At 34.8% G+C, this 27,301-nt stretch overlaps 1 protein-coding gene and 1 non-coding gene across 2 annotated transcripts in view; both read left to right on the top strand.

The window, feature by feature from the left end:
• Positions 1-8,141: 8,141 nt before the first annotated feature.
• LOC126368399 (ATP-binding cassette sub-family G member 1) overlaps positions 8,142-27,301 on the top strand; it is a 51,203-nt gene continuing 32,043 nt past the window's right edge. Inside the window, exons 1-2 of the mRNA XM_050012369.1 lie at positions 8,142-8,321; positions 12,975-13,267. Coding sequence (XP_049868326.1) covers positions 13,132-13,267 — 136 coding nt within the window. The 5' untranslated portion in view covers positions 8,142-8,321; positions 12,975-13,131. The remainder of the gene's footprint in view (positions 8,322-12,974; positions 13,268-27,301) is intronic.
• Positions 19,269-19,340, top strand: Trnaa-ugc (transfer RNA alanine (anticodon UGC)). Its single transcript has one exon. It is a non-coding gene; the product is annotated as a tRNA-Ala (tRNA).

Raw genomic sequence — 27,301 nt, 5'->3', positions numbered from 1 at the left:
AATGCGCTCTGCCCACTGGTATCACAATGGAAATTGTGACTTTAATGGTGTCACCAATTACTGGTTAATGCTAATTATTACGTTTTCAGCAGTTGCCCAGGAAGTTCAATAATTTCATCCGGCGATCCAAATGTTTTTGGTAAATTAAAAAGGTCACTTGCGCAATATCACATATTTAAATTTAGACATACATAAGATCTAGCCTATTTCCCGTTGGGGTAGGCAGATACCACGAAATTTCACTTACTACGATTCTGACACACCGCTTTCGCTTCTTACATTATTATCAAAGACTAAACATCAAAGACTCTCATCGAAGTTTAAATTTAGAAATAAATATTTAATTATAACATTTATCAACTGACGCCCGTAACCCTTAAAGGGGTAGGCAGAGTTTTTTACCATAAGTTTGCTTTTAACCACTAAGTAACATGCACACTGATAAGAGTAAGACTATACAGCCTAAGACGCACGCTTACCCAACAAATGTCTTTTCACTATTAGCTTTGAAAACTACAACATTTTAGAAACTTAGACTGCAATAGACTTTTCTTTTAACAACTTACCCTAGATTTGCCTCGAATGGCATACACTACTTGGTTGGAGAAATGGGGAGCGCTGAGTACTCTCATTAGGGGGGTTAAACTGGCCACATCGAATGTTTGCATTGCGCACTTACTTTTATATGCGCAAATGTCAAATTGCAATATTGCTTTCTTAGATGTATTGCTTCGATGGGGCCATTTTAACCCCCTGATCTGCAACAGCCTATTCCAAGCGTCTAGACAAAAATATGGCATAGTTACATAACAAAACGTCCACATTTGTGTATCACGGACGAGGTCAAGGCAACAATTCTTCCTCATTCTAGTTCATGTACGATACAGAGGTACATATTATCTTATCTAACACAACATTGTCGTAAACATTACCGATAGCGTCATACGCGTTCCCGAGAGCGCGTGTAGAACTACATCTATAATGTTGAATGGAGCAAAAAATATACAATAAGTACAACATGTTTTTATCAAGTTTAAAAAATATATATTATTATTTATTTGCACAATTTAATTTAATTTATATTTGTATTAATATTTAATTTGTAATTTATTTAATTTAATTTATTATTTAATTTATAATTTGGTATTATACGGGTATATTGTAATTTGATTAGATATTATTTGTAATTTGATGAAATGTTATTTTTATTGCTGTTTTAATAAATTATATTTTTATGCATTTTTATTTACACAAGGAACACACACAACATCACAGAATAAGCTATATCACCCAATAAGCTGTATGGCGAGACAAAATATAAACAATATTAATATGTAGCTACACGAAAAAGGAAAAAATTCCCGAAGCTAAGTAGGTAGACAACTTACCAACTTTTGTTGGTAGTTTTTCAGCCGTGACTAGCTGCCACAGTCCCTGAAGAAACTCTCAGGAAGAGGACTAATAAATAGCACTTGACAAATATAGGTTATACACACTGCCTTCTCCCTGTCTTTTCACTCTATGAAGCTATTATACTGAAGCTACTTTAAAGATTAAACATTATACAATTTTGCGACAGAATATTCCACTGGATATCCATTCATAATCATGGTCTGAATCATCCCTCAAAGTTTTCGTTGCGATGTCACTAACACCCTTGAATATACTTCATCTTACGGCGTCTGTGGTCCAGTAGTTCGAACATTGGTATCTCGATCCGGAGTTACTGAATACGTTCCCAGGTATGGACTTATCACAAAAATGGCTTTGTGATCCCTAGAATGGTTAGGGCATTACAGGCTGATCACCCGATTGTTCGAAAGTAAGATGATGTATGTTCCTTAAAGACATGTTAAGTGTGTAGGCGTTACGTGAGCCATGTCAAGGGCCTTTGGCGGCTCAGTAGTAACCCTGACATGACACCAGGCTTGATGAGGTCAGTCATTGGCTTCACACGGAAGACGAATCAACTTCATATTAAGACTGGTAGTTGTTAGCCTGATGAAAATGGCGTTAATCAACCTTAACTATAAAAAAAACATCAACTCCCTAGCATTATCCCGTTTCTCACAGGGTCCGCTTACCTAACCTGAAGATTTGACAGGTCCGGTTTTTTACAGAAGCAAACGCCTGTCTGACCTTCCAACCCGCGAAAGGAAAACTATACTAACTATAAAAACACGTGTACTTTAAACACCAAGTTTTTTGCACATAGACTGGAGTTATATAGACAATTATAATATTAATGGAGTGTAATGCAAATATTTTGATAATAAGTTTAAACATACCTAAGTATGATTATGATCATTGAACGATCTCTTACATCGAGGTCAATATTACAGCAAAGGACCCTAGTCAAAAGCCATGGTATAATATAAGGCTACAAACTCATAACTTATAAATATCTACAGTTTGTAGACAGATAAACTTACGCAGTTATAATTAGTATTATTAATAAATCAAATACTCGTACAAGCAACTCCTACGACCGATAGTATATTCGCTGCGTTTATTAATTGAAGACTCGTAGCCTGCGTTTTTGTCGCATCGTGTGAGTTAGTACAACTCATGCAGCGGAGGCTGACGACTAAAACACCTTACAGATAACTGACAATTATAACTGACAGTTACAAACAAACAGTTGTAACTACATGTAACTTTGGTCAATCATATATAATCAGTTCCTTGGACATTTCATTATATTACGTAAATAATTAAAGGATGGACAGGATAATACTGTAAATCAGGGGTATTGCGACTCAATTTACTTAGTTTATAATTAAAATAAATTATACAGCAAGTATTTATAACACAATAGGGATGCCATGATATATATAAAATTACTGTCATTTAACCTGACTCATTGAAATGGGAATTAAATGATGGTACCTTATAATTGCAGATTGTGGTTGTGACGTAAACGGATATCAGTAGCGTGGTATTTTTATCTATCAGTTACGGATAATTTTATCAAAAAATTAATAATGTAATGTAATTATAATGTTATCTTTACTCGTAACACCCGCCCCCGTGCCCGCATAATTATCTCGGGGACACTATAGTTAATCCAATACAATTTAACGCGTAGCTACCTACTCGTATAACGTACCTACGTAACAGACCTTCGAGGTATAACGTAGAACCCTTTCCCAGGGATACGGGTGATCACCTCGACGGTTGCAGAGGCGAAGATGGGAGCCATTGGTACGACAATGTAGGACGGAAGGGGCAAGTCACAGGGACTGTAACCTGGAATATGACAGAGGGCAGCAGTAACTGTCAGTACTGTTCAGAGGCGGAGGACAGGAGTAGTATGGCTTTGTAATAGACTACTCTGGGCACCATCCCACTTGCGTCAGACAGAGTACTGCGGGACGGAAGGCAAGAGGGAAACCACTGCCCTATTTTTCCCTAAAAAAGTAGCATGGAAAATGCTGCACTGACAAGAGCGTGGCTCTTAAATTGATGATGATGATACCTACTCGTAGTAGAGTGTTAGTTAATTTATCGCATCGCGTGCGATGTAAGTGCAACATCCTTTGGGTCTGTAAAATCTCGTTTCTTCCTTTTGAGCCTACGTTCGTGATACTAAGTAGATACTGTGATAATGTGACCTTCTAAGTCCATCATCCTGGCTTGCAGACGTGTTATTTTTAAAGTAAAGTAAATCTTTAAAGGGCGTCGGTGAAATGAGTGGAGAAAAGTAGGTTGTACGCGGCCGTGCGCCTAACACCACGTGAATTGTTTCACAAGTTTCGCAAAAATACAGGTTTTCCTAGTTTGGGGGACAGAGAATCACTATTTGTATCAAAACTCTGTACGATCAACTGCTATTGTAACTTTTCGTTTGTGTTATTTTTGGAAATAAAAATAATTAAAAAAAAAAAAAATTTTTGCAGCAAATAAAATTGTACCTAATAGCGGGATGTGTTTGGCAGTTTATAATATTTTTAAATGGCTTCCATAAGTGCCACACTCTTAAGATTTAAACACAGTTACAAGTGCGCAATGTTTACCAATAGCTCTTATCTATCAAAACAACTAATTTTACATACCCTTGTGCTTGAGCTTTTTGTTACAACATACCATCGTGACAGAAATTATACGTCTTAATAATATAGCAAGATATGTGTGTATCAATGATGAGCCATGAGCATTTTTTCAAATTGCCCTTTCTTGTACTCTAATCCTATCAGTAGAGAGGCTAGGTAGTAAATCTTTTTTTACATAACTTTAGAGAACATTTCCGGTAGCGGCACAAAACCGGTGTGTATGTTTTCATCCAGAAGGATTAAATATTGAAAAAAATGTTTTTAACCTGGATATACTTTGTCATTAAGTAAGAACCGTGCACTGAAACAAACAAAAGTTGTTATTTAAACTTATTTTAATTTACTCGTGCTTTTTGCAGGTAACTATAGCATTATAGTATAATGTGCTCATAACCATATCCCCAACATGCATTAAACATAAAATAAAATTGTATTACGGATATAAAAGTTTAAATTGTATCAAGCGGGTATTACTTGCTTAACTTTATAGCTTTAATGTCGTAATAAGACTTTTTTTTGACGTAAATAGAGTTGCCGCATATGGCATTTAACTACGTGGCTGGACAAATTATTATCCACATAGGAACAACGTGTGTCAACTGACGTCATGTAAAAAAAAAATATAACATATATTGTTAGGTACTTAACGAAAATAATGATCCCATCCTAGCATCGTTATCCCGTTGTCACAGGGTCTGCTTACCTTACCTGAAAACTTGACAGGTCCGGTTTTCTACATACACGACTGTCCAACCTTCCAACCCGCAAAGGGAAAACCAGTCCAAGACAAGTTAGGTCACATACCTCCGAAACATATTTTATGGTATCAACGAAAATATATGTCCACTATAGGTACCTATACATCAATCGTTACAATTATTATGACGTATAAAGTCAGTTAACGTTAGAATGAGCAATGATTGTTGAATAGAAATGATTGCTTATTAACTTGATTCATCATTTGTATTTAATTGATTGGTAATAACATTATCCATTGTCCTCAAGACATAAGTAGAGTTGTCAAATGAACATAACATAAAGCACGTGTTTTACTAAGATAAAGTAACGGCTAGGGATAAGCTTGGAGAAGTAAATAGAACTCAACACTAGAACAATAGAACTCATAGAACTCAAACTTTTTTTGTTTAACTCAATCAGACGCGTGACTTACATCGTTGTGTCACGGGTTCGAATCTCGGCTCATCCTATAAACCACTGAATTCGCCTTTATGAATTTGAATGCCAACAATAATCTTGACATTCATGGTCGCCAATGTTGTTCATCTACACGATAGAAGAAGAATGTAAAGTGTAATAAAACCTCGTGCATTCAGCTTACCAACACGCATCATTTTCTATAGTTTTTATTGTTTGACTGTATTCCACGATAAAATTACCTACAGGATCAAAAAGGTTAACAAACACGATCCCAGTGTACCAATGACTCTGTGTCACGCCGTTGTTGACATGTTAATGGTTCGTAAGGTTTGTCATAAAACGTGACGACAACACGTGGCCCATAAACTAATCCCATGTACCTAAACAGCAGTTTGAGTGCCAGCGACGAGCGGCCAAGAAACAAGGTATGGGTTCATACAAAAATACATGTCATCGTCCTTTGACAGATCATGTGGGGTATTGGCATGAACGTGTATATGATTGTTCCCAATTTCAATAGTGACGACAGCGGGAGTGCTCCACGAGAAGGGTTAAAACTTTCAAATTCTTCTGCATTGTGACTGTAATCGAAACTTTTATTTCCCTGTAGAATTTGAAACTGGAACAAGTAAATCTGACACATTTCAAAATTCTATAAATAATATGAGGAAGTCTGAATTCATGTTTTGATTGCAGATAATTGAAATCACGTGGTTTCCGAGATTTGAACGCGGTGAACGGGAATAGGTCGCCCCTATAATATGGAACATAATATAGCTGGCGAAGAGTAAGGTGTAATGCACACACTCCCGCCCACCCCTTTGAGGTTACAAGCGTGATGCTCTGTATGATGCTACGAAAGTTCCTACTACTTTACATTATAATACCAAAAGGTCCTTTTTTTCAAATGATCCTTTTTATATTACAAAAACATAGAAAAAGTTTCAGCAACATTTTCAAGTCCTGCAAATAAGACATTTTGCGAAATTGATAGATCAGATATTTTGGACCATTTTCGTAGCTGATGAAATCAATGAAAAGGAATACGAGTATTCTATATAATTAATGTTTTTTATTTGAAAAAATATACACCATTAGCAACCTGCTAATTTCGTAGCCACCTAAGTACAAATCTGAAGGTACATTTCTCGAGGGATAATACTATTGGTCGCCTGTCGCTCACAAACACACCGTGACATTTATAAGACTGCACGACATGTCACATAATGTATTGCCGCTAAATTGATCTTGTTATCGTCCACATTAAATTAACATGCGATTGTTAACAAACTATGCTAACGGACTGTGATCACAGTGAATAGTTTTCTATAACTCTATTGTAAGATGATCCTTGCTTCGGAAAGCTGTTGGTCCCGGTTATTACTTACTTATGTAAGTACGTAGTCGTTACATGAGTCATGTCAGGGGCCTATGGCGGCTCGATAATAACCCTGACACTAGGGTTGATGGGGTTGGTAATCCACCTCACAACCCACACGATAGAAGAAGAAGAGTCTATTGTAGGTACAAGGGTATTCTGTTGTCTTGTATTTTGTGAATGCATTTTTGTTTCACCTAACGACCTCCGTGGTCCAGTGGTTGAGCGTTGGGCTCACGATCCGGAGGTCCTGGGTTCGATTCCCGGTGGGGATATATCACAAAAATTACTTTGTGGTCCCTAATTAGGATATTACTGGCTGATCACCTGATTGTCCGAAAATAAAATGATCCGTGCTTCGGAAGGCACGTTAAGCTGTTGGTCCCGGTTTCTAGTTACTGATGTAAGTATGTAGTCGTTACATGAGCCATGTCAGGGGCCTTTGGCGGCTCAGTTGTAACCCTGACACCAGGGATGATGAGGTTGGTACTCCACCTCACAACCCACACGATATAAGACCTAGCTGTTTTTTTTTATTATTATTAACCAAGTTAAATAGTAGTACTTATTTATCTTATGTACAGTTTTCACTAACACAGTTGACTCGACCATTATAGACGGCGATACGGCTCACCTCCTATCAGTTTGGTCTAACAGAAAGCTCGGTGAGGTGTGGGTACTTAGTTCAATGGATGTACCTATGACTACTTCAATTAGGATAAGGTCGTAAGCTCCTTAGTAGCATGATCCTTAGACAAAATCTGTCAATTTTAAATAGTACTTACCTACTATTTTTAAGAAAAACATGTTTCCGGCGTACGTACCTCAAACTGGATAGTCTACGCTATTAATTTCACATATTTTATATTACAAAATACTGACTTCATTTTATGCAAGTCTCCTCATTCTTATTTTGCCATTTTTTTGTGTTTAGTTTCCGAATAAAACCAATAAAAGACGTGATTGTTTAAGCCGGAAATCGTACAAGAAGCCTTTTGAGAACTTATCTTTTATTTATTTGATAACAATTCCCTACGTAAATATTACACATTTGTTATCAATAAAATAGGGTAAATAACAATATTTTTATTTTATATCACTATTTATTATTAATTGTGATGATTAATTATGTAGGTAATTGATATATTACGTATAATCTATAAACGATTTGATACTTCTGAAGTAAGTAATACCCATTCAATGAATGTTACATAGGTAAGCATAGGTAAAACTGTTAGGTACCTAAATTACTTTTACAGTTTCTTAGAAAATTCTTTAACTTTTCAAATTACTCTTTTCATACCAAGAATTAACAAATGACATCTGAAACAATGAAACCTGTAACTGTTGTTTCGCAGCTTCGCGACTTGGTAACCTTTGCCACCTCTGCCAAATACCTTAAACATGATTGACAGTCAACTTGCAAAGGTATGCGTGTTGAGTAGTATGCAAGGGTATATAATAGAGTTGCAATACTTTGGTGGAGTACTGTACTGGAGGAGAATTGTATGTGCGTGCGGTTGCCGCAGAACGCATAGTGGCTGTATCGTACGCCGCTCTTTGCCGCAGTCGCGCTCAGTGCACGAAAGACGAAAGTCGGGCGCGTCGCGCATGCGTTGAATTTCAAGCGCTGTTCTTTCGCTGACATTTTATTTCATTATTCCGATTTTAAATTAACCGCGAAAGTGTTGACACGGATTGATGCTTTAAGCAAGTTCTAATTTTAAATAAATGTAAGTTTTTTTTCTATTAACTATTGTACAAATTGTAAGTGCAGTGAAAGTTATTACAAGATAAGATTTTGACTGTTTTGATTAAATTGTCATGGGATTCTGAAATAATAAATTAAAGATAAAAACAAAAATTGTTGCATGACAGTAATCTGTATTTCGAGGTTTTGTGTGTAATATACCATAACAATATATAAACCACAAACATAGAACAATATATAATTCTGTACAAATAGAAAATCTCCAAAAAAAAAAAAAAACAAAATTACTTTTAATCTTTGTAGAATAATCAATGTAGGTACCTAGCTGCGTATTCCTTTAGTGTTACCTATTAATTAAATTATCAGTAATGTTGCAACAATTTCGAAATAATTAAACAAAGCTAAAAGTAGATAGCCTGTAGCTGATTTTCCAAAAAAGTTGACAATCATTATGTGCTAGTTTCGAAATCGATACAACATTTCGACACAATCTATTGTATTAAGTCGGTTTTGCATAAAATATTATTTACCTTGCTTATTTTTGTACAGCATGCGTAATTTTATAAAATGCTGTCTGGCATGACCTACTTTCCTAAAACGTCATACAACGAGTGAACGCAAAATAAACAATTTTAATATTATACCTACTCAGTTACGTATAAGCAAGTTGAAATAATGTACCTACTTACCTAGTAAAAACAATTTACATATTTAAGGTGTTCCATAGTCAAACATAGGAGTCATTTAAGCCCAAAAAATAGTTTTAGGAAAACTTTTTATTATTTTTTCTTCGGTCATTTAAAGGTTTTAATGACTATTTACCCGTAACATCAATCATCATCATCATCATCAGCCGTATGACGCCCACTGCTGGGCATAGGCCTCCCCCAAGGATCTCCACGACGATCGGTCATACTTTCTTATAAAAACAATCCGCTAATCAATATTCCTTCACCTGATTACAATTAGCATGACCTTCACCTTGCGTTACGGTCTTGGAAATCAATAACATTACACCACCAGCTAGAAAAGTCGGAAAACTGTTGTAATACATCATAGACTTCCTACATTTCAATTTACTTGGTTTGCAATCATACTCCTAGTTACACTTGAAACCAATCGTTATTGAAACACAAATGACAAATAGAATCATTACGTAAATCAATTAACTTCAACCAGGTACATTCGTTCTGTTTAGCATTAAAAAGTTATTGTAAACAATTCGTTAATCTGTAAAACTAATTGCGATAACGTGACGTGATGAAATTACATAGAGTCGATCGATTACTCCACCAGACGAGTGGTAAATGTATTAAAAAGATAAGCCGTAACAAATATTTATTTTATATATTTTGAAACAAACATTTGCCTCGAATCAATATTTGTATTCCAAGCGCTTTAACAAACAATGATTCGAAGCTACATATAACAATACAGCTATCGTTTTTTTTTTGGAACAGGTAGTTGAAGGGACCGCTTTTTTGTGATACGACTGGCTAGAAAAGTTTCTTCTTTTATCCACACAGCAAAGTTAAATTACAAAATACTCTTTTCTAACGTAACAGATAATATTTTTATTATAGTACAGCTTTAACTGTACTCTGTGCCAAAGTTGAAAAGAGAGTAGGTAATTTCACACAATTTATTTCATCCCCACCATTGTTTTTTTTGTTTTTTTTATTCATCTTTATTTTTATTTTCATTTGCTTTTTATTTTTTTTATCCGCAGTGGAGGAGCGTGGTAGAGTATGCTCCATACCTCCTCCAGTTGATTGAGGGGAGGCCTGTGCCCAGCAGTGGGACGTGTATTGGCTTATATGTTATTTCATCATCCATTTATTTATTACTTAGTACGTAATGTTATGTTGTCATTGTTAAAATTTGCCTTCGTAGATACTGAATCGTGATTTTTTCGAAATAGCATAATCTTTTAGGCTTGAGTAACATTTCCTTAGAATTATCAGTACTTAAAGCTAGTAATAAATCTGATATCCTTGAATGAAGGGCAGATTATCTATCACATACTGAATAACGCTATATTGGAAGTTTTTTTTTTTTTCTATATCCCATTATTTTATGATTAATTAATGTAAATATTTTAGTAACGTTTAACAAGTAAATGAGTTAGCAAATAGGAATAGGTAATTAATAATAGTTGGAAATTACCACCTTTAAGTACAAATGATAATGGGACCATTTTCTTTATACAAGATAATGTTCCTCGAAATGTAATATGAAATAAAATAGTACAAATATATTTCGCAGCCGGATTGTATAATCTGCTGTATTACATAACGGCTAGCCGTTTTCAAAAACAAGACGGTTTTGAAATCCGACGGGTCAATAGTTAGGCGGATTGAAAGTCCGCGGGGATGTACTTTTTCGGTGCTTTACTTTTTTCAACGCAATAGTACAATACGGCTAAACGTAGCCCGCCATATTGTAGAACGTGTTGCAATGACAATCCAGCCAAATATAATTGTTCACCCGCTAAATTACCGAAACGACCCTGTTATTGAAAACGACTGCGGTGGATTATACAATCCGGCTACCTACTACGCATGTATACACAATCGTTGCAAACGTAATTTCGAATTCTGTGTTTACTCAATTTTCACTGTGTCAAAATGAGTTTTAATATTAGTGCTGACGTACATATACGGAATCAAATCACTTTGCCGGATAATTAAAATTAAATTAATAAGTATAATTAGGTACCACAATAAACCCAAGCTATAATCTGGTATATTGCGGCTACAACAACCACAACACAAAAAATACATCAACTTTATTGCTCTAAAAAATAATAATATTGAAGTAAAATAGGCTTATTAAGAAAACAGTTTCATTAAAATTACCTAACAAAAAATTATAAATTCATTTCTTTAAAATATTGCAAGTTATTTGATTGTCACCTTTATTTCATTTATGATTCATGTCATCATAGAAATTAACTTATTTAATAATTATATTTACTGTTAGCGTATGAATTTATCCTGTCATAATATTATAAAAATGCCATGTACTTAAATCGATTCAAGGAAATATAACATAAAATAAACAAATCCTGTCAAATCTTCAGGTTAAGTAAGCGGACCCTGTGAAAAACGGGATAATGTTAAGGTGATAACATAACATAAACGGCCTGTATACGTCCCACTACTTGGCACAGGCCTCCCCTCAATCAACCGACCGAGGGGAAGGAAATGTAACAAAGAGGTATTGATAAAAGACTGACGTCACTACTTATATATTGTGCGTGTGAATACACATGTATGATTTTTTCCAAGTTATTGTCATTATTATTTTAGGCATGTATTTAATTTATAGAGCAACCCACAGTAGAACAGCGTGGTGGAGTATGTTATAACCCCTCCGGTTTATTGAGGGGATGCCTGTGTCTAGCAGTGCAACGTATACAAGCTGTTTATGTTATGTTTATTTAATTATAGAACTGGCTGCTATAATTTGTGCTTCGAACTCTTTCTTCACCACCTACCACCTATATTCAAGCTATACCTTCTAGCGCTAAGCTAATAGGAATGCTGCCTCTCTTGCCAACAGTACAAACGGAAGCTTCGGTTAAAATATAAATTTTCTAGTCACCAATTTGGACTGTGCATGATATAATAATATATATACCAAACAAATAATAATCAATTAAAAAAAAAATAGTACAATATTTTTTCCGGCTGTCACAAAGATCGGAAAAATCAATTACATTTAAAAATATTCGTCATAAATTTGTAGGGCTAGATCTTCGTTTTATATTATTTTACCAAGTTTCATTATATTACTTTCTATTAAAAAATAAATAGCGCTAACACAACGGTGATAATATTCAATTATTTTAATTACCGGGCTGCGTGGGTATGGCTTTTTACTGCCCGTACCTACAGAAATTAATTACGCTATATTCGGGTTGATGGTACAAAACTAGCCATTCCTTTTATTATTATTTAGTTTTTAAAATGACCAACAATATCATCATCATCATCATCATCCAAGCCGTGTCCGGCAACGGTGACTCCTAAATGTCTATTCCAACAATATATCACTCAAACCAACCGTAATATTAAGTCGCTCTGATTCACAAAGTACTAGAACATTATTTCAATGACTGTAGAACCAAATAGAATAATAACCAGTACTTGTATAGTTAATTAGCTTGTTATAAATGATTAGTGTCATGTTTATTAAATTTTATACATGTTTTATCATTTATCGCACGCAACCGTTCTTGTGGTAAATAAAATATACGGAAGTTCACAATAATAAGTATATTGCTCCCGAACTTTATACTATATCGCTACATAGTACAGAACAGACGAGCCAACATTTTTATCACACATCTTCCGGTCAAAAGTTACTCCAAAACATTTCAACAAAGTCCATCCTGAATGTAATTAATTATCGGTAAACATTTTCCGCTCCAGCGGAGATAAAAGTAAAAAAATATTTACATACAAAATCGTGAATCTTAGGTTTGTGTACGTAACATACTTTTATTGTTGTTAGATAATGGAGAACAAGTAAACCTTGTCCCTGCCAAATTATATTAGTCATTTTGGGAAATACTGTAGGTACTAGTTACCAGACATGTTACAGCGATATGTACCGATATAATCAGTTTTGTTTATCGAAACTTGTCTAATTAAAGTATGGTTTGTTACAGACCGCTGAATGGATGAGCGTTGGTTAAACTTCGGGCGATAACGTGGCCATAAGATCCCGTTGGTTAGCTTAGTCTACCGTTGACTGCGCTGACGTACGAAGCGTAAAAGTAATGACTGGCTGACATTTTGTGAAAGTGACAAGTTTTTGTGGACAACATGACTACTGTGGATGAGACGTCCATGGGAGGCAACAATAATGTGGTCCCACTATTACCGCGGACCACTGTGCAACTCGAATTTAAAAACATTACGTGTACTATTAATTCGTTCCTCGTCAACAAAATGCGATTTGGTAAGTGTTTAAAATTATATCTACTTAGTATAAGAAAACGGAGCTTAGCGTTTACTTTTAACAAACAAATTGTCTTGCTTAAGTGTTACTGATCGACCTTATACATTATTCTAACATCAGCTAAGTAACAAATTCCGTCTGTTATCAATGGCAAAACCCGATTAACATTGAATGTCCACTCTATTGTTTATCGGAATAAAACATGTTTCCATTATTTTTATCAGTACGAAAACTGCGCAACGTAATACGAGTACAGTACTGCGTGTTTAATACTTACTTACCTATTTCAAGGACTGTTATAGAAAACTTCTATTTTTATACCATTTCCCGTGCGTCACTAAAAATATCACAATAAAATGTGATGCTCTGTCGCGGGGCCGCTACCAATTCAGTTGAAGACGATATAGTTTATACTTTACTTCATAGATTCGAGGGATTTATCTACACAAACAACACTAAGAGATAAGTTAGAAACTTCTCGCGTCTAATCAAAGTCGCAAAATCTTTGTTTTAGTGATATGATCAGTGAAGAGATTTACCTAGAGTAAAATGCTCATTACTCAAAACATAGGCTCTGTAGTACATAATGGTGGCGAAATTATACTCCATACCCTCTCCGGTTCTTTAAGGACTTTTGCTTCTTCCCCAGAACTCAGTGTGAGACCTTTCAGTGTCAGTATAGCCTGTTTTAACGACAAACTATAACGAAACACATTATAAACATCGTACATTCAAAGTATCAGACAGTTCTATGATTACCGAACCTGAACCAACAATGTAAGTATTCATTCGCAGAACGGAGAAGGTCGATTTTTTGTTGATTTTATATCAAGGTTAATAAAAGTACCTATTCTGCACCAGCGAACGTGAATGAAGTTTTTAATGGGAGTGGAAGAAGCAAAAGTAGTGTACGCATGATGATGGAAGCGAGGGTGGTGTGTCAGGATCGTAATAAGTAGAGTTCCATGGTCTCTGCCTACCCCAATGGGAAACAGCCGTGATCTTATGTATATATACCTTATGTATAATATATTGCTTCTATGCTGTTCTGGGAGCAAATAAAAAACATAGAACACGTTCAGCTGCTTGTCTTCCCGGGCATGTCGTAAAAACCGACAGAGGGATTATGTCCTCTAACATGATGGACTAGCATTATGGCGATAGGCTGATCCCTTATCACCATAAGGTTTATCATATCCAGCTTACGACATCGTTTCAACAGTGGCTGCAAGTTGTCTTTGATTACTTGTGGCTCTGCCCACCCCATTAAGGACTACGGGCGTGAGTTTATGTATGTATGTATGTATCAAGATCGTAGTGAGATGGTTTCCATGGTATCCCTCGTGTCTATGAAGTAAAATATTGTCCTACATTTCGTATTTAACCGTTCATTAGCCCTTTCAAGTTTATTAATAATTTATTTATTCAGTGACGAAACTCAGTTTTATAGAACCGGAATCTTTTCACATATGACATGATGAAACTGTCATTTGAAGGAATGTTTACCTTTGTATGTGTGTATGAGTTGTATTAATCCACTTATGTAACAAATCTTGAACTCAAAACACACATCCGATACCTACTTAGTAGTTACATACGTACATATTTATATTGTTACATAAGTTATGGGTCTATCTCAGGTTTTTGGTAAAAATAAACGCCTGATAATATCAGTACCAATATTAGCAGCAGCTTGAGAGCCGTGGCAGCCCAGTTGGTAGAACGCTTGCCTCTCACTTTGTGGTCGCAGGTTCAAATCCAGCACAGGCCTAAACCAATAAATGATGAATTTGTTTTCGAATTTATGTTTGGATCGTAAATGGTTCTTACGTGCGTAGCAGTGAAGGAAACATCGTTAGAAAACCCACATTCCCGAGAAAATGTATTTCGGAGGTATGTGACGTAACCTGTATTGGGCTGGTTTTCCCTTCGCGGGTTGGAAAAAACTGGACCTATCAAATCTTCAGATGAGGCAAGTGGACCCCGAAAAACAACGGTATAATGCTAGGGAGGATGATTAGAAGTAGATATTATATATTGACAAAAAAATATTTCATCTACGAAAATCAAAACGCTGTACTTACTTCAAAATAATATATCATATTAATCATTTGTTTTAATCTTTGAAATAATGTATTTCAGATAAATAATATTATATTCTCACACTGCATTGGTTTTTGATAATCGCGATATATTAATTGTTATTGTACATAAAAGTAATTATACGTCAGATTACTTTATCAGTAGCACTTATGATGAAAAACTAATGAATTAATAAAGCATGCATTATTCTTAGTCGTAATAATACTTGACAAAACTTGACTTTATTTACAATGTTACTACCACCAAGTAACAGTCTCCTTGATCCAGTGGTTGAGAGTTGTGCTCACGATCCGGAGGTCCCGGGTTCGAATCCCGGTGGGGACAAATCACAAAAATCACTTTGTGATCCCTAGTTTGTTTAGGACATTACAGGATTACCTGATTGTCCGAAAGTAAGATGATCCATGCTTCGGAAGGTTATTACTTACCGATGTAAGTATGTAGTCGTTAGATGAGTCATGTCAGGAGCCTTTGGCGGCTCTATAGTAACCCTGACACCTGGGTTGATGGGGTTAATAATTCTCCTCACAATCCACACGATAGAAGAAGAAGACCATGACGTACCAATTAGTACGAACATTGATAACATTAGAGCATTAATTACATATTTTAAAGTTCCTCATTACATTTTCTTCATCCGCATTATTTATTTACAAACAAAGTGAGTGTTATCTGTTCTTGACCTTTTCGTCTGGTGTCGATGGACAGTTAGTGTTACAGATTAAAAAGTTAATTCGTTACACGCGCAAACTCTCATAAAAAGATTTATGAAAAACACAAGTACATGAAAATATTAATAAAATAACATAAATGATTACCCCTTTAATGCTCCTATCTACTTTAAGCTTTAGGTAAATACATTTAAAGTAATCGTTTATTTAAAAATTATGTGTCATTTAAATTTTGACGAGCCAGTTTGTTAAAAACTTATAATTGAAGTAATAAAATATCAGATTTAACGTATTAAACCTCCTTGCGAGCTGACATAATTGATATTTGATGGACACTTTGGCCATGATAAGATAAGAAGGCATTTTTAAGCTTACTTTAAGGACACGCCTATTACGATGTTTTTTTTTTTTTGATCAACAGAATTGGGCTTAAAGACGGAATAAAGTCATTTAAAGAATATTATATTGTCTCTTTTATTTCTCATTGGTAGGTATAAATCCAGTGGAATATACAGTTGCAATTGTTTGAATATAATGTAACTTTATTGACTAAAATATACCTACATGATTCTAAAAATACCAACTAGGTTCTTATATACAATTGACAAAAATAGCTACATAAAGGTCCCGAGTCACTGACTTATGTTACTAATGAGAAAATAATTAACGAAGTCTTAACATACAATGTTCCTATCATTATGACGTATGTAAAAACTTTCTTTGACTCGTATTATTTATGCATTCGAATTCGTCAGGATCCAATGTTGCTTTCATCATCATCAATTTAAGAGCCACACTCTTGTCGGTGCAGAATTTTCCATGCTACTTTTTAGAGAAAAATAGGGCAGTGGTTTCCCTTTTGCCTTCCGCCCAATAGTTGCTTTATATATAGGTATTTTTTATTCGTTGTGTTGAGTACTGACATACGTACTGGCTAAGACATCATGACCAAAAAGCCCGAGGTGCCGACTTTGATTCCCAGTCGGAACATTTTTAAAAATAACTTTTTAGAATTGGCTTACTTACTTCATTATTCGGGTTTTCTTTAGCAACCAGTAATGGAAACAATTTAATTAACTTACAAACTTTTTAAGTTTAAAGTTTTTTCCTCCGCCCATTTAAGAGTCAGGCGAAGGTCATGCATGACCAATTTTAATTCATCAGCTGACATGAGGAAACAGATGACATAAGTAAAACTTATTAAAAAGTAAAAATTATTAACAAAGACATTGTTCACATTTGAATTTTAACTAATATACGCGTCAATAAAACCATTTAGTGAAAACCTTACCATTTATTTACTTATTTACAAAACTAACTATAGGTACCCGTCTGAGTTTCACAGCTTCATGTTTTCATATTCATAATAACAACAAAATTATTATAAGGCAAAATAAAACTGTGTCAAAGTAATTTTCCTCTGTTTCTTAGAAAAGAACTTTCGTAATTTGTTTTGTAAAGACAATGCAGTTAAACTACCTAAATTGTAGACTTACAAAATTTTTAAACATAACGGATCATAAAACTTTTGCATAATATTATTTCCTTTCTCTTGACTTCTAAATTCTATTTATTCATAAATAAGTACATTGTTCTTTAATCTCTAAAACATATAATTCAAAATCACATAGTTATATATATGACATACTTAAATAGTTCCATGATTTTGTAATAATCCTTTTATCTTATTTATTTATTTATTTATTTATTTATTTTTAGGGAAATTTACAGCAAAATTACACAAAATATACACAACTCTAAGAAGCTACATGCCAACAAAAAATTTCCACATATATGGTTATCCTAACACTAATTTTGGAAGCCAGCTGTTAAGATAAGATAATGTGAATAATACAGACAATTACGCTACACGACCGTAATCCCAATCGGGGTGGGCAAAAACATGGCGCTCTAACAACAACAAGTTGAAAAAAGTATTGTTGTTAATAAGAAAACATTATATCATAAAAAAAAGTAATAATAACCTTGAAAGGACATTTCTCTCTTGTACAAGAGTTTATTAATATTGCACCCTTTCTTATAAAACGGCTATAAGTAATTAGTAATTTTATCATGACATGTACCGGTAATAAATTAATATGGAATCGAGAAATTTCTTTCACATGGGTACAGAAATATCGCAGTAATTCTCGAATGGCCGCATGGATTTGAGTCACTATAACTCTAATATTAAGAAAAACTTTTACTTACCATCGACACTGTTTCACCATTAACTGATAAAATATTCTGATAGTCTATCTGTCAGTTAACGTCTTGCAACAAGCTCGGGATAAATTACTTATCAGACAAAATACTGTCCAAGTAAATAAGTGCGATGTGCATAAAATATACGTATATGAGTCAATTCCTTAGAATTCCATTGCCACGAGTACGTTAGAAATGTACCGTACCTTTTTTGCACTATAAATCCTTATGACTTGTTAAAGTTTAAGTTGATGAAAGGTTCCATTAAGTTTTCCACCGCGTACTCAAAACTAGTCGCATTCAGACCAAGGCGAACTAGATTTTTACCAGTTTTCATAACCTGCCAACTTAGGCATCTTGCGAGCACTTTTACGAAACCACTTCCTATGTAAAAACCGACAGAGGGATTGTATCATTTCTAAATATGATGGACTTATTATGGGCGGATGGAGATTATTATGGGCGATGGGCTGATCGCCTGTCACCACATTTAAAAGGTTCATTACATCCATCGAAGGAAACGTAATGAACAGTTCCCCACCGGGTGCGTTGTAGTCTTTTTGACGAGTTATAAGTATTTAACAAGTGTATATATAAACTATATTATTGATTAATTACAATATTTTCTTATTTCCTGAATTCGACTTTATGAGTTTGAATTCATGTTTGGATCATAAATGATCGATATGGTTTCTTTTTATTTCCTCGTTCAATGTAAAAAATAGATTGTAGAAACTTTGTTATAAAAGTGACTGCAACTTGTCCTCTGATTACTTGTAGTTCTGCCTATCCCATTAGGCATTACGGCCGTGAATTTATATAATTATGTATGTTATGTATACTTGCCATATTGACATTATATTTTATTGATCAATCAAGCTTTAACGAGCTTTGATCAACACTAATCAATGATGATCCACATCAATCTATTTTGATTAGTCACTGCCTTGTTGTCATACAAGTTTTATATTTCCATCAAACAATTACACTAGTTAGTTATTAGTTTTCACTTTTGTACAACGGTCTCCGTGGTCCAGTGGTTGAGCGTTGGGCTTGCGATCCGGAGGCCCCGGGTCCGAATCCCGGTGGGGACATATCACAAAAATCACTTTGTGATCCCTAGTTTGGTTAGGACATTACAGGCTGATCACCTGATTGTCCGAAAAGTAAGACGATCCGTGCTTCGGAAGGCACGTTAAGCCGTTGGTCCCGGTTAATACTTACTGACGTAAGTAAGTAGTCGTTACATGAGCCATGTCAGGAGCCTTTGGCGGTTCAATAATCCTGACACCAGGGTTGATGAGGTTGGTATTCCACCTCCACACGATAAGAAGAAGATTAGTTTTTAGTTTTGCACAGTTGACCTGACCATTATAGACGGTGATACGGCTCACCATCTATCACGTTAGTCTAACAGAAAGCTCGGTGTGGTGTGGGTACTTAGTTCACCATGCGATGGGAGCACCTCTGACGTTGGGATCCCCAATTGGGATTTAGTTGTGACCTTATGTTATGTACAAATAATTATTTTAAGGATAAGTATTACTCCCCAAAAGCGTATTGCATACAAAATTATTGGATTTAAAAATAGTTACGATAATGATTGCAATATTTTTGTTAACCTAGGACATTTTTCTGATAGCTAGTGATATGATAATTGATAACTTATCGCAAACTCTCTGTCATAATTAATATACTTACGCGCAATTCTATTTCATTGAAATATTTTTTTCTCGTGCCTTTGTACATAACCTTAATTCTGACTACTCTCAAGTAGTTGCAAGTTGGCTTCTGATTTCCTGTGGGTCTGCCCACCCAATTGGGGATAGTAAGTATGTATTTATTGTATTATATTGTTGTATAAATCGTATTCATCATCATCATCAGCCCATTAACGTCCCCACTGCTGGGGCACGGGCCTTCCCTATGGATGGATAGGGAGATCGGGCCTTAAACCATCATGCGGGCCCAGTGCAGATTGATGGTTATTAACGACTGCTAATGCAGCCGGGACCAACAGCTTAACGTGCTTTCCGAAGCACGGAGGAGCTCGAGATGAAAACTTTTTTTTTGTGTTCACCCATACTAAATCGTATAAATTGTATTATATTTATCAATTACGTTAATAAGTACTGTCTCAAAATTAGAATCTTCTAATATATTACTAGGCATGTATGTATAATTCTCCAGAGTACGTTTACAAGGAAATAACATGTGATAACGTATCGTTCTAATTATTTAGGTAAGTTACCATAACTTATTACGTACTATTAATTGATTCACTCACTATCACTACGTACGTATTTCCCACACATATTTTTGTTTGCGAATGACTGTTAGTTGATAGTATGTTTTGTCTACTTACTGAGATCAGGCATCGGGGGATTTATTTTATACAACGTACTAACCACCTTATGTTATACGCCATAGATTTTTTGTGAAAATAATTTATCCATTCCAACAATTATGAAGCATTTCTATAGATTGATCAAAATTATACCTTACTGTAAGTGACTGTTCTCATTACTTATGACTTGTGGCATAAGGGTCGGTGCAAACGGGGCACCGACTACAGCTACTGGTGGCGGTGGCTGTCACACGCTACCTCCGCATTTGTAACAGAGTGGCAAAAGTGCGCGACAGCCACCAGTGTTGGGAAGCTGACACTAGAACAAATTAAACAACTTAAATGTTCCGACTACAAAAATCCCTTTATCCTTTTATCCCCGGTAATATAATAAGAACATATTTGTTTTTTAAACCTAGCCGGGTTTGTTTGGCTCTGTAGTCTCTTGACCCCACGACTCGGCACACGAAATTATACCTAAAGTGGACATTGGCCTAAGTCAACATTTATTTAGTATTCAATTTATTTATATTCGCAATATACGTATATCTCTATGTATTTACGGGTCATAGAAAATTGCAGAAGTTGGTAACTATTATTACTAGTTAGGAAACGAGACAAACACGACACGATTTTTGCATAGCATCGCCAATTCGCCATAGAGCAACATGGACCGGAGGGGAGTAGCGATAGCGTTAGTTTTCAATAAAACTTTTTCTAGAATTCCTGATTCAAATCAGGATAAGTAAATCAGGTTTAAAATATGATCTCTTCTTCTTATCGTGTGGATTGTAAGGTGGGACTCAGCCTCATCACCTCTGTTGTCAGGGTTATTATTTAGCCGCCAAAATCCGCTGACATGACTCATCTAACGACTACATACTTATGTCAGTAAAGTAACCGGGACCAACGGCTTATCGTGCCTTCCGAAGCACGGAACATCTTACTTTCGGACAATCAGATGATCAGCCTGTAATTTCCTAACCAGACTAGGGATCACAAAGTGATTTTTGTGATATATCCCCACCAGGATATGATAAAAATACGGTTATAAAGAATAAATTTGGCAAAAATGTACAATGAGGCATTTTTAAAGGACGTCGTTTTTGACTCAGATCAGCGCGCAGGCCGACTGCAACTAGTTTTTATTGAACTACCTGTCCCAGGGACATAAAAGTTCGCAGAAGGGAACGCCTGCGTATGTCTACCCCTTCCTGTGTTGGTCTTTGAGCATTGCGACCACACAACCAACTAACCAAATCTAGTAGTCAGAATTTAAAAACTAAGCTATTTTAATAGTGTAAAAGACTCATTATTCTGTTGGATTTATTTAAATAAAGGTACAAAAATCGATTTAATAATTGTATGTTATCAAGTCTATAATAAAATTGAGTAATAATGTACGATCGAGACGCCATCTACATTCACTCTTGTTTACTCTGTGGTAGGAGTGAAACGTTGTGGCTTCCTTGTGAATATTAATTTAGTAGAATTATACGAACATATTCGTCCTTAATACTAAATAGTTGTTTTCTTTTGGCCCATATCCAATATATTCAACTTTAAATCCGAGTGGAAATAAATTTAAATTACAAATTATCCACATTACTATTAATGAATTTGTTTGAAACTTGGAAGTATCGTGAATGAATTGAATTGAATGTTGAACCAAACTGAGCTAAGGGCCAAGCCTCGGAGGCCGTATTGCACCATAACTAATTATACCTACATTATCGTTGCTACTTTCCGAAGGGTATTTAAGTACCTTAACAGAGGTCAGAGAACTAAATAACAATACACTTCCGCTATTATCTATACTTAATCTAATTTATATTAAGGCTACAGTTTTTTATGAGGAAGTTCAGCAAAATTTGCCGAGAAGCGACTAATTGGGTGCATTTATATTCTACGAGAGTAATGCGGTTCGAAATAGCTTGTTTACGTAAGTTGTTGATGTTTTACGTCTTAGAAAGAAACGACATAATTCTTCTAAAGTATCTTAAAGCTTTACAGGTAGGTACATAATGTATTTTTAATTATTACCGCAACATGAATGCAGCATGCATTATTTTAATTTTCCAAAAAAAAAACATTCAAATTCAACAGGCTTCTTCATCTAAGGATTCCTTTTATATTACGTAAATTAATATAATGTCTGTAATAAAATCTCTATTATTTACAATATAGAACGTTTATTTTCGCGCATCTTTTCACCGTTTGCGCTTGCGCCTCTCTGCATGAACGGCTTGACACAGACACGAGGTCACCGACAATCATCAAATATTGTCTAACGTTTTAAAAATATGATAACTGAGTGACTTTCAAACAAATTCATAGTGAAAAGTAAATACTTCGAATACTCTGATTAGCAAATGCAAATTCACGTGTTGAGTTTAATAGAATAGATGTCGCAAATTACGATCGCCTTAGAAAAAAACCACTTAGGTGGTGTCTCTCTAAGACACCATGATCGTGCAATTAGAGGGATTTTCTTCAGGATTCAGTTGCCGGCACCAAATGAGGTGCGCAACTAGGTGAGGTACCATTTACATACATCTGTATGAAAATATCATAATCAGTAATAATAATATAGATTGTTATTGTTCATTATAAATATATGTTATCTTTAAATTTAAATAAATCCAATAGATAACCCCCCTCTTCCTCTTCGGTTGATTGAGGAGAGGCCTGTGCCCAGCAATGGGACAAGTGTAACTATGTTACCTACTGAATAAAGATATTTTTGAATTTGAAAATTTGAATATAAGCCTATATTCAAATTTTCATGTTATATTATGTTATTTGTTTATATAATAGATAATAAGCACGATATATTATATATATTGTGTGAATATTGCCATTTATAAAAAAATATGCAAGTTTATACAGTATATTATTTCTATTTTTAAATAAATATCTAAAGGAAATACTATACAAATAAACATCAGTCATGTTCCAGTATATGCCAACAAGGAAGGAAGGAAACTAAGTATTTACTGTAAACTATTCAAAATACAACACGCATTATATACTTGTAAGACTGAATAGAGTCGTGCTACTAGTAAAATGTTATTAGTCAACTTAGGTTTAGGTACCTACTTATATTTTTCCTACTAACCGTTAGCCACACGCACATAAATAACTTCTAGTACTGCCAAAGCCCGACCAATAACTTTTAATAGGTAGAGACACCGATTTCATTGAAATTTGTTACCTAACTTGACTTCGTTGTGTTGAAGTTTACACACTATTAGGCATTTATAAATACAGCTGTAAATTTTATATATAAATCTTCAAATAAATTAAATAACCTGTAGCTATACAAGTGCGCCAACAGTTTATCAGCCTATCACCCATAATACGTTACAAAGCGATGATAGTCGAAAGCTTTCTTAAGTGACACATACGTATTTCGTTTCGAGAATTTATTGTCAGTAAAAATAAAACGCATATGACGCGCATTAAACTATCACCATCCACTAAAGGATATTTCTCTAATAATACATTCAAATTATCTTTAATAACTAGAAACAAAAAGAAGGTAGTTTGTCCGTTTCCATTATGTGTTTTATTTGGTTTCTACCGAGACGTAAACAGCGTAGCATTCCATTCATTTTTTTCATCCAGACTCGAGGCATGACTGATGAGATACAACAGAGTGCGTCGGCGCACGTAGACAGGATGTAATAGGCAATATACGAGAGCGAATGGCAATGTCATCGACTAGGCATGCGTAATAATCAATGTTTTAAAAACGCATTTGCTTGAGCCCTCAGATAATGTACTAACCGATAATGTCAGTATAATATAAATATGACTTTGTTTAGCAAATCTATATAATGTAAACAAGTTAGGTATCGGGGTACCGAACCGGCCATAAGTTGGTAGTGTAACTACCGGATACTGTCTTCCTATCCTTTCTCCTATCCTTTTATCCTTCCTCCTATCCTTTGACGGCGAGCATATATCTCAGAACCTACAAGTGCTAAGAGTCTAATGCATTGGGGATTCCCTAATAGGACGGAGCACGAAGCTCAATAAGACGGGATTTTGCGAAATTCAACATCTAAGGTAGTCAAAGGGAAGGGAAAGTTTATATGAAACTTCTATAGTTTTAATAGTTGGGTTTCACACGATCGAAGTCCCGGGTAATAAATTATATATTTGCCAAAATCTAACCTAACTTAGGACGCTAACGTAGATATGTCAAATTCCTTATAGTATTACTAACGAAAAAAACTGTACCTCTAGTTCAAACAAGTGCATAATCCGTTACGTGATTCGAACATAGATACGATTTCGGACATGGTAATATGTAAAGACAACATTATTATGACTTTATTGACAAAATGTCCCGAACCGTAAAGTATGTCAGATCTTTCAACAAACCGTTAATCGTTTCACATTTACTACTACCTAATGATAAATTTAAATATTTTTCAAAATATAATGCGCAATAAGCTTGCAATATCTTTCATATTTGTTTAGCATATTTATTTATCATTCAGCGGTAAATTTAGTTTTTCATACGAGTATGATATCATCACGTTTGAAGATAGGTATCGCAAAATAGGGGTTAAAAAACCACATTACAGCTATTGATCTAAAAAGTAAGTGCGCAATGTCAACAAATGCCCTAATTTAAGAGCCACGTTGTTGTCGGTGTAGCATTCTCCATAGATATAATACTTTATTATTATTATATATTATTATATTATATATTAGATAGATAAAATACTTTATTAAACACAATGCTACATCCATGCTACTTTTTAGGGAAAAATAGGGCAGTGGTTCCGCCCCCAACAATAAACAAATGCAAATGCAAACAAAATGACACGTAGCAATATTGCTTGTTACATGAATTGCCTTAATATGGCCTTGTTAACCCCCAGCCTCTAATGTCCTAAGTAAACTGAGGACCACAAAGTTATTTTTGTGATATATCCTCATCGGGATTTGAATCCCGAATTTAATACAGTTGTGGTACAGAAGTAGTAGACTCGGTTAAGCTCTTATGAGACGACCTTCTCTGGTCCATGAATCGGAAACCGAACCAGGAACCAGTTTTTAAATCACGAAGCCTTTTAAAATCTGGCGTGAGGCGTTCTACATACATTTTAGACCACTATGACTCGTGTAGTGAAAGTTGCACGCTTGTATTTTTGGCACTAACACAAAAATACTAAAATAAAGTTGTGTAATGTGTTGACTCAGAGCCGTTATGTAAGTTCTTTGAATAAGGAAGTAATAAAAATGAGTGTATGTAAAAGTGAGTGCTATATCTTTTCTTCATGTTTATCTCCGCAACTAATTTAACTATAAGTACCTGACTTAACCTAGAGGTTGACCTGTATTGCTTAAAGATAGATCCTAAGTTAACCTCTTTACCCCGCTTCTTGGGTAATATTCCTTCACTTTAAAAGCAAGTTGGTTAACATTATCACTTTCTCATTCCTTGGAAATATATTTGGACACGTACATCGTCATAAATAAAGTGCTTATATATTCTTGCTTTCAGTTTCTTTAAAGCACTGAAAATGCTTCAGTGATTTTTAAAATTATTAGGTAAGCGTGAATCCTATCATTTGCTAATCTTATGGCGATCAGACGAGATTGTTGCAAAACACAAAACCATTAAGACTATTATCAATATGATATGTATGTGCATTATGTTATGTGTTTATACAATTGGTATTAAGCACGATATATGATATATAAATATATTATATGAATATTGTCATTTATAAAAATAATGAAAGTTTATACTGTATATATTTATAATCTGTTTTCTTTGTATGTTTCTTGTGTCTGTTTCATTGTGTCCAATAAATAAATAAATAATTTTAAATAAATACCTAGAGAAAATACTACACAAGTAAACTACAAACATCATCTATAAAAAGTATTAGAAGGTTGTTTCTCCGAGAAACGTCTCTTCCGTATAAAGGTTTGATTTCGAGGAACTTACTACTTTTCTAGTTTCTTTGTTAACAGTGCATATCCTAATGCAAGGATAGATACGTAATTCGTAACCTTACCAAACGTTTCCACTACATCGGTTATGAACTCACACATTACAGACTTAACAAATAAAAGTGATTGCACATTGGCTACATGCAAATTATCAATGCAACCGCTAACAGTACACTATTCCGGCACTTTCAGTGTATTTGCGGTCTGGTTACTGTGTTAATTATTACTTAGAAGTCAGTGGAAATGGTGTTCATCTGTTTACCTTAATAGCACGCAATGTAAGTTGATTCGATGTTGATTGTTTATCGGTCTTTATTTTTGGCATTTGTTTTTTTATTATCTTTTGTTTACTCCGACTGAACACCTAATCTGAGGTCATAGTTTAAATTTCCCCTGAGGTCAGTTGACGGGTCTGTGTTTCGCCGTCAACCCGTCTTTACAAATTCCATTAAACGGCGTGGTGCAGTATGCACCTCTCTGTAATCGAAGAGGTTTTTAGTGATGGCCTGGTATGACCTGTGACCGGCAATGGGAACTAACTTTACAGCTTGTTGATATATGCGTCTTTTTGTTGTTGTTGTTGCGTACCTAATTAATATCAACAAGTTAATAAAAAATGAAACTTATTTTTTATAGCACGCGGTTTTTATTATCCTAATATCCATTTCTCTGAAAAATTCCCTAGAGATATACATATGTCATCGATTTCATTAGTACTGACTTTTATAACCA

This window comes from Pectinophora gossypiella, chromosome 7 (assembly GCF_024362695.1).
Source record: "Pectinophora gossypiella chromosome 7, ilPecGoss1.1, whole genome shotgun sequence".
Classification (NCBI taxonomy): Eukaryota; Metazoa; Arthropoda; class Insecta; order Lepidoptera; family Gelechiidae; genus Pectinophora; species Pectinophora gossypiella.
This window is presented reverse-complemented; position numbering and strand designations above follow the sequence as displayed.